Genomic DNA, 9553 nt, shown 5'->3' with positions numbered 1-9553 from the left:
GGGACTGATTTATACCTGGGACACCAGGTGTGTGATTCCCCTCTAATCAGGGACTGATTTATACCTGGGACACCAGGTGTGTGATTCTCCTCTAATCAGGGACTGATTTATACCTGGGACACCAGGTGTGTGATTCCCCTCTAATCAGGGACTGATTTATGCCTGACACACCAGGTGTGTGATTCCCCTCTAATCAGCGACTGATCTATACCTGGGACACCAGGTGTGTGCAATTAATGATCAGGTAAAAGAGAAAAGCAGCAGGCTCTGGACCTCGTAGGGTAAGACTTGAGTACCCTGCAATAGAGCAACCTCCAAATACACTTTAATACAACTGACTACACAACCTTTACCTAACAAGCTACTATACCAACTACTATCAGGAGGGGGCGGAGGGGGAGAGTCAAGGTGTCCTGGGGGAGGTGAGAGTGGGCCCTGTATTTTCATCTGGGTCGGAGGCTTGCATTTTTCTCATGTCTGTGGCTTAGTGAGCTCAGCTGGAGAGCACATAGCACATTACCTCAGTCTATACATCTCTACTCTCTCTGCACTCTCTTTACTCTCTCTCTCTCCTCTCTCTCTACACTTTCTTTCTTTCTCTCTCTCTCTCTCTACACTCTTTCTACACTCTTTTTACACTCTCTCTACACTCTCTTCACACTCTCTCTCCCTTCACTCTCCCTTCACTCTCTCTCCTTCCTTATGTTTCTTTCTTTTTCTCTCTCTATCCATCTGTTTCTCTATCTCCCCCTCTTTCCCTGCCTGCTTTCTCTCTTTCATTCACTCCCTCCCTCTTTCTCTCTCCACTCTTCTTTAATTTCATCTCCATTATCTCCTCTCTCCTACCTCTCCGACCCCAAACATTGCTGTTAAAATGTCTTGTGGCTAACGAGCAGTGCTAACAAGAACCTGGCTCCAAACCATCATTAGATATTCACTGGTCTCGCTTAGCTTAACCTGAGAGCTTTTCCTGCTGTACCTACTGTACTTGATGACCTTTCCTCTTTCCTTTCTGCCAACCCTCCCTCCCTCCCTGACAGTTTGTTTTTTGTTTAACTAGAGCGATGTAAGACGGGATAGGTCCAGGGGGGGTAGGATGTGGGTGTGTGTTAGGTGTGTATGTGTGTGTGAGACATTCTGTCTCAAAGAGTTTTACACGGAAGGAGCTCAACTCATTAACCATCGGAGTATGTCACCCAACAATCCCACTTTAGCCTACAAGGCCCAACACTAACAAAGCCTTAGAAATACCACAGACTGACAAATCTGCATATCCCACAGAAAAATAACATTTAAAAATTCGGTAAAATAGATAAAATTACGTGTGTTCGTGAGGGAAGGATTCAGTCCATGACTGACAGGGAATCTTGGCCTTGGTTACCGCCCTCCTGCCTTTGTAGTTCACCCCGGAACCGATGATACACTCCCTCACATAATCTAAAAATGCCAAGACGAGAAAGAAAGACAGAGAGACAAACATTCATGTCAGAGTTAGCAAAACACTGTCATTATTTGCATGGAAGATATAGCTCCCTAAAGTTAATTAAATGTCACTTTGGGGCGTTTCGTCAATTCTCAAGCGCGAGACTCCACAGCTTAAACAATCCCTTGGGTCCAAACTGTAAACAGCGGCCATGTTGTTTATGCTCTGGTTGGTTCACTGCATGTTTGTGTGCACATCTCTGGCCACTGGAGTTACATAACTAGAGCGGGAAGGCAGTTGTTGTGTCAACAAACATGGAGAGCTCTTAAACCTTAGAAAGTCAAGCTGGAAGGATCCGTCACACCACAAGAACCATCACTCTAGACAAACAACATATCTGCATTGCTATAAACGTCTATAAACTTTCCACTGACATTTCAGAACGTTTCGGAGAAAAGAGAGAGAGTGTATAATGCCATGTTTGAGGCAGATCTCGCTAAGTCAACATTAACGGTTATCCAGCGTTTTTTCCAAGACAACATTTTACGAGGCTTTGGACGGGGAAAAGCGACAGTGTAAGGCTAAAATGGCATGTTTGAGCTAAAGTCAACAGTTATATTTACCTTTTTTCTCATAAAGGTCAAAGTTCACCCTGTGTTCCCTGTGAGCACTGTCCATGAAGCGGTCAAAGGGAAGCAAGTGGCATTTCCTGTTTTGATGGTCAAAGTAGAATGCCCTGTAAGAACAGACAGGAAGTAGTTGAGAGATGAGCACTGGGTGATAAGAAATATGAAGGCTGAATGAAGGGAGGAGGGGGAAAGAGGGAAAATGTAGGTCACTGGAGAGAGAGAAAGATGGAGAAACAGTGAGTGAGTGAGTGAGTGAGTGAGTGAGTGAGTGAGTGAGTGAGTGAGTGAGTGAGTGAGTGAGTGAGTGAGTGAGTGAGTGAGTGAGTGAGTGAGTGAGTGAGTGAGTGAGTGAGTGAGTGAAAAACGTGTGTGAAACAGTTGTGAATTTTGCATGCATCTGTCTCTATGACCATCTTTTTTGTTTGTGTGAGATGCACCTGCAGGTGAAGGTTTTCTTGTTCTTGCTGCACTTGCGAGCACAGTGCTCCAGCGAGCGGCTGTTCTTGACCATGGAGGGCTGGGGGCAATCTGGACACAGCAGCCTGGTGTCCTCACTCTTCTGGTACTGCTGTAACAACTGCTTCCTGCACTCTGAGACAGGACAGATATGATACTTCTGTAACGACTGCTTTCTGCAGTCTGATACGGGACAGAGATGATACTACTGTAACAACTGCTTCCTGCACTCTGAGACAGGACAGAGATGATACTTCTGTAACGACTGCTTTCTGCAGTCTGATACAGGACAGAGATGATACTACTGTAACAACTGCTTCCTGCACTCTGAGACAGGACAGAGATGATACTGCTGTAACGACTGCTTCCTGCACTCTGAGACAGGACAGAGATGATACTTCTGTAATGACTGCTTCCTGCACTCTGAGACAGGACAGAGATGATACTGCTGTAACGACTGCTTCCTGCACTCTGAGACAGGACAGAGATGATACTGCTGTAACAACTGCTTCCTGCACTCTGAGACAGGACAGATATGATACTTCTGTAACGACTGCTTTCTGCAGTCTGATACGGGACAGAGATGATACTACTGTAACAACTGCTTCCTGCACTCTGAGACAGGACAGAGATGATACTGCTGTAACGACTGCTTCCTGCACTCTGAGACAGGACAGAGATGATACTTCTGTAATGACTGCTTCCTGCACTCTGAGACAGGACAGAGATGATACTGCTGTAACGACTGCTTCCTGCACTCTGAGACAGGACAGAGATGATACTGCTGTAACAACTGCTTCCTGCACTCTGAGACAGGACAGAGATGATACTGCTGTAACGACTGCTTCCTGCACTCTGAGACAGGACAGAGATGATACTTCTGTAATTACTGCTTCCTGCACTCTGAGACAGGACAGAGATGATACTGCTGTAACGACTGCTTCCTGCACTCTGAGACAGGACAGAGATGATACTGCTGTAACGACTGCTTCCTGCACTCTGAGACAGGACAGAGATGATACTTCTGTAATTACTGCTTCCTGCACTCTGAGACAGGACTGAGATGATACTGCTGTAACGACTGCTTCCTGCACACTGAGACAGGACAGAGATGATACTTCTGTAATTACTGCTTCCTGCACTCTGAGACAGGACAGAGATGATACTTCTGTAACGACTGCTTCCTGCACGCTGAGACAGGACAGAGATGATACTTCTGTAATTACTGCTTCCTGCACTCTGAGACAGGACAGAGATGATACTTCTGTAATGACTGCTTCCTGCACGCTGAGACAGGACAGAGATGATACCTCTGTAACGACTGCTTCCTGCACTCTGAGACAGGACAGAGATGATACCTCTGTAACGACTGCTTCCTGCACTCTGAGACAGGACAGAGATGATACTTCTGTAACGACTGCTTCCTGCACTCTGAGACAGGACAGAGATGATACCTCTGTAACGACTGCTTCCTGCACTCTGAGACAGGACAGAGATGATACCTCTGTAACGACTGCTTCCTGCACTCTGAGACAGGACAGAGATGATACTTCTGTAACGACTGCTTCCTGCACTCTGAGACAGGACAGAGATGATACCTCTGTAACGACTGCTTCCTGCACTCTGAGACAGGACAGAGATGATACTTCTGTAACGACTGCTTCCTGCACTCTGAGACAGGACAGAGATGATACCTCTGTAACGACTGCTTCCTGCACTCTGAGACAGGACAGAGATGATACCTCTGTAACGACTGCTTCCTGCACTCTGAGACAGGACAGAGACAGTGAACAGAAAGAGAGTAGACAGACAGACATGCACACACAGAATCTCGGCTATCAATCTCAAACTCACACACACACACACACACACACACACACACACACACACACACACACACACACACACACACACACACACACACACACACACACACACACACACACACACACACACACACACACACACACACACACACACACACACACACACACACACACACAACACAAACTCCGCTTCCCTCAATCAATGTGTATGAAGCCCAGAGCTGCCCCATCATTAAACGTTACAACAGTGAAGTCAGCTGTTTATAGGTCAAGAACCAATGAACCATCATTGTTTGTATTATTTGACTGTTGGTTTTTCCATTTCTGAATGTGTTATTCAATGTGTTTCTATGGGCTATAGTAGTAGAGGCCAAATTAAATATTTGAATATATGTTGTTGATACCTACAGGGGTCCTAAAAGTGTTAATCAAATAGCTGAATGATCCATGGTATGACCATCTTAAAGCAATTCCATATGTTAACTTAGTAGACCTCCCCAACCGCGTAGACTTTTAAGGGTTGTTAAGTGTCTCCTGGCAGATATTAAGTTGCCTATAAGAAAGCTACAGGGACCTCAATTGAACATGTGAGAAGTTACAACTAGACATACTTTTGGTGTGAAGGGGTTTATAGGACTGAAGATATTAAACTTGTTATCACATGGTCTCTCAGAGTTCTCCTTATTGAAAATCCATAAATAAAGTATTTAAAGAGCATATACTTTAGTGGTGCAGTCTTTCCTTCATCATTTGTGACCAGAGTGAAAAATTCTCAATTGAAAAGTGCTTAGGAGTTTTGAATTTAAGAAACATGTTAACGCGCCCACATCAGAGACAATTCGTTGCGTCTGTACTCTGCAGCTCACTGTGATGTCTGTGAGACTCTCCGTGGTCGGAATGGTTTCTGGGAGGACACAATGCCTGGGTGGCATTAGTACTAGATCTGGGACTCATCACGCTGTTGTTCTAACATGCATCTCTCCTCACTCCGCGCAATTGCACTTCACTCAGACTCTTCCTCTCCCTCAGACAGAGAGAAAGAGACATTCCGTTATCTCACCGACGCAATATTAGATTGAGGCGTATTCGTTTTTTAAGTTGACCAACGTTGGTCAGATATAGTCCGAGTTTTTGGGGGGAGTGATGCCAAAAGACAAACTTCGGTTTGGTTTTAGGGGATTAGGTTTTAGTCCACTATCTTGGCATTGACGTTAAACATGTCAATGTGGGAAGAGGGGTACCGTTCCTTTTCCAACGTGGAGAGGACCTGTATCCAATAAAACGCATCTCCTGTTTAAACAGCAAAGGAACCGGTTAAAGGTGCGTCTCGTTATCGAATTTGCATACGCATTCAATCTGTGTAAGTGAAAATGTGCGAGGGAGTTAATGGAATGCGGCTCTGCGTCCAGATGTGGCTATAGCGCAGCTCACCTCTGCGCGCACACGCAGGATTCACAATCTGACTATTCGGGCATGCGCACAACATCCACTGGGTTTAACCAGAGCAATTAAATTTACCTTGACTGAGGTCAGGAATTAAAATTAAGTTAATTTGTAATTTTCCCTGAGCAGTTAGTTATAGGTCTATTTAGGTGTTTTCAATCTAGCTTGATTATATCAACATATAAGTTGCGTGGATAACTGCACGAAATTATTTCAGTAGCTAAGCATTTATCGTTCCAGGGACAGTAAAGGGCCTATTACATTAATGAATTAACATTAATGTTAATGACAAAGCAGTTATATCGCCAGCAGACGCACTTCAAAAACATGACTGCAGCGCAGAGGATCTATGATGTGTACTATAGTCACCTTTACGCAGATGGCCGCGCGTAACGCGTGCATTAGGCCTACATACATTAGGTATTTATGACAGTGAAAACATAAAGTAATTTCTCACTGACATGCACATTTTCTTACGAGTCAATTGAACCACTCGGCCCAATTCATGAATATAGCCTAACACTGATATAGGCAACGATCAATATAGGCCTCTTTTAAAAATAATAATCTTTGAAACCAAGAATATCTGTTAAATTTGGACCAAAAATCAGTGTTTCACAAATGATCCTCTCTACTAAGTAGCATCATCGTGTTACCTTAGCCTACATGCCAAAGCGCAAGGCACATTCCCTGTCGCACCAGCCAGCTAATGCACACATAGGGACAAACTAAAGACATGGCCACCTCGCCACATTCCAATTACAATATCAACCATTATCAAATTCCTCGAAATAATTCAGGCCATTGATCACCACTGTGGATTTTGATAGATGTTGCAGCGTATCAATGTATCAACCACTAATTTAATAATGTTTTACGTTTAGGCTACCAATACAAATAAACATTTTAGTCTTCATGACATATGCAATATTTCTGCGCAAAAGTAAAAGTCTTGCGGCCAGTTAAACGTAGGTTATAAATGATTGGTCTATGGAAGTGCTACACTTCAATCCATTTCACTTACAAGTCTTCAGATCTGTGTGATATATTTAGAGAACTCGTTCCCTTTCACGCCTATGAAAATGATATAGCCTATACGCACAGCCACTAAACCGAATATCAATGACGGACTATGTAGGCTATACATAGTTTACCGTTAGGTCATATTGCCTAGTATAATTTACCTGAATTCACAGCGAGCACAACACACACGAAAAGTTTGTAAATCCAGATGATATCTGCCTTCATTTTTGATGGAGTAGAGTGTATTATCCTAATCCAAGGTTTGCGGCGTGGATTGATTGACCGTCCTCTCCGCGTTATACCTGTTTATATGGTCCGATCTGGGATTAACAGGAAGAGCCCACAGTGCAGTCAGCGATGCCCCCCTTTACTGGAAAGAAGCCGTCCCTGGTTCAACCCCCCCAGTCCGCTTTATCAAACCGGTTCCCCTCCCCCAGCTGCGCGGCAATTAACCAGCACTTTAACCGCACTCTCGTCCCTTCTTCAGCCAGTTTCCACAGCCTCACGTAAAGTACGTTTGTCAACTTGTTTATTTTAAGCAGCTGGGGGTGATGCCAAACCGGATACATGTAATTTCCCTTGTAATAGACTGAGAGCTAATATGTAGAAGTTTATGCATTTTGGCTTCATTTGGCACATTTGAATACAGCTGGTTAGGACGTGTCCGGGTCCAATGCTTCAAGGGGACTGGGTTGATGATACGATATGAAAAAATGTTTGAGAACTAGGCTTGATCCTCCCCTTTGTGTCCCCCCCCCACACACTTTTCCGACTTTTGGCTGAAGTTGCAGAAGAAACTGGGATGATTTGCACATGCATGTAGAAACTTTATGCAGCGCATTGATTAAGCCCCTAATGACCTAAATGCTGGCAAAATGCGCAAAAAACCGCCTTGCACATTAACGGATCGGGATTAGCCTAGGTGACCCATAACAAAGACAGTGCATTTTTTTAAATTCCTGAACACATGGATTCAGTTATCTTCCCCAAAATGAAATTGAGAATTTGTGGAATGCAAGTTCCATAAAGTAGTTGGCTATATCTTGTGTTAAATGAATGTACCCAGTGAGCAAAATTGGTTGAAATATGTATTTTCAAAGTATTTTTAACGGCGTAACCTCTTTTCAACGTTTTTTAAAGTCTGCTCATATGGTAGGCTCATGAATGGTATAGATGAGTGATAATTCAAAAACGAGAGAAACCAAATATAGGCCTACTGGAGAATATTGCAGCAAATGCCACAGATGCCACGAGACAAATATATATATATGTATATATGTCCAAGCTAAAGCAATATTTTAGACAAAATATGAGTGGGGGAAAATAATCATTTAGTTTATTTTCTAAATCGCAGCATGTACTAAAATAATCAACAGAAATGCTCCGAAAAAAACGGAATATAGTAAGATCTGAGAAGTTGAGAACGCAGGAATGTTGGAGGCAGGCCACCTTTAACTTGGAACGCTGCCCCCAAAGCAATGGCTTGCCATCAGATTTCTGGGACAGTAATAAAATGCCATGCCAGTTATTTTGGTCCTAGACCCACATCATAGACAGTAGCTTCAGGCTGCCTTTCGGGTTTCATGGCGGCATCCCATCGGGAGCGCTTTTGGGTGACAGTGACAGGATCTACAGTCTTACAGTAAGGCGTTTTGCTCTTGGTGTGGCGAGCGAGTGGGAGGGGGGGCAAACACAGCTGGAAACCTTCCCATTTTTAGGTACCAGCCAGCCGGGCAAACAAACCCGTGGAGGGGGGCGCCTTCTTTTATCCATACTTCGACCATTAATGGGCAGCCGGTAAGAAAGAGCTCTAGAGAGAGAAAGAGCTCTAGAGAGAGAAGGAGAGAGGTACTGGCAACCCCTCATTCAGGGCAAATGGGGCAGAGCCCCACCTGTTTAGCCCCGCCAGTTTAGCCTGTTTTGCATGTTATTTTGGCATTAATATGTGTCACATAAGAACACATTCTTATTTACAATAATGCCCCGAATGAGGGGTTGCCAGTACCTCTCTCCTTCTCTCTCTAGAGCTCTTTCTCTCTCTAGAGCTCTTTCTTACGGGCTACCCATTAATGGTCGAAGTATGGATAAAAGAAGGCGCCCCCCACCACGGGTTTAACTGCCTTGTTCAGGGGTAGAACGATAGATTTTTACCGGGGAATCGATCTAACAACTTTTTGGTTACCGGGCCCAACGCTCTAACCACTAGGCTACCTGCCGCCCCAACTTATTGATGGTGTTGGAGTCATGCCTGACCGTGCAGTCATGAGTGAACCGGGAGTACAGGAGGAGTCTGAGCACACATCCCTGAGGGGCCCCTGTGTTGAGGATCAGCGTGGTGAATGTATTGTTACCTACCCTCACCACCTGGGGGCGGCACGTCAGGAAGTCCAGGATCCAGTTGCAGAGGGAGACGTTTAGTCCCAGGGTCCTTAGTTTATTGATGAGCTTTGAGGGCTCTATGGTGTTGAACGCTGAGTTGTAGTCAATGAATAGCATTCTCACATAGGTGTTCCTTTTGTCCAGGTGGGAAAGGGCAGTGTGGAGTGCAATAGAGATTGCATCATTGGAGTGGGTCTAGGGTTTCTGGAGTGGGTCTAGAGTTTCTGGGATGATTGTGTTGATGTGAGCCATGACCAGCCTTTCAAAGCACTTCATGGCTACAAACGTGAGTGCTACGGGTCGGTAGTCATTTAGGCAGGTTACCTTAGTGTTCTTGGGCACAGGCACTATGGTGGTCTGCTTAAAATATGTTG

The 9553-nt window shown here is 44.6% G+C and overlaps 1 protein-coding gene across 1 annotated transcript; it reads right to left on the bottom strand.

The window, feature by feature from the left end:
• Positions 1-1101: 1101 nt before the first annotated feature.
• LOC124016974 (hepatocyte growth factor-like) lies at positions 1102-7461 on the bottom strand. The gene is made up of 4 exons (XM_046332305.1): positions 6962-7461; positions 2490-2643; positions 2047-2159; positions 1102-1437 (listed from the first exon to the last, which is right to left on the bottom strand). The coding sequence occupies exons 1-4, from the start codon at positions 7023-7025 to the stop codon at positions 1319-1321; spliced, it is 450 nt and encodes a 149-aa protein (XP_046188261.1). The 5' UTR covers positions 7026-7461; the 3' UTR covers positions 1102-1318.
• Between the last annotated feature and the right edge of the window lie 2092 nt (positions 7462-9553).

The sequence above is a fragment of the Oncorhynchus gorbuscha genome, unplaced genomic scaffold, assembly GCF_021184085.1.
Source record: "Oncorhynchus gorbuscha isolate QuinsamMale2020 ecotype Even-year unplaced genomic scaffold, OgorEven_v1.0 Un_scaffold_134:::fragment_2:::debris, whole genome shotgun sequence".
In the NCBI taxonomy this organism is placed as follows: Eukaryota; Metazoa; Chordata; class Actinopteri; order Salmoniformes; family Salmonidae; genus Oncorhynchus; species Oncorhynchus gorbuscha.
Note: the sequence above shows the minus strand (reverse complement) of the source record. Positions and strands in the feature narration are given on the sequence as shown.

Excerpts from the sequence above, each read along its gene's own strand:
- LOC124016974 (XM_046332305.1), bottom strand. The coding sequence starts at position 7,025 with ATGAAGGCAGATATCATCTGGATTTACAAACTTTTCGTGTGTGTTGTG. Across the intron at positions 2,644-6,961 it reads TGTGCTCGCTGTGAATTCAG|AGTGCAGGAAGCAGTTGTTA; the intron begins GTAAATTATACT and ends GTCCTGTCTCAG. Across the intron at positions 2,160-2,489 it reads AAGAAAACCTTCACCTGCAG|GGCATTCTACTTTGACCATC; the intron begins GTGCATCTCACA and ends CTGTTCTTACAG.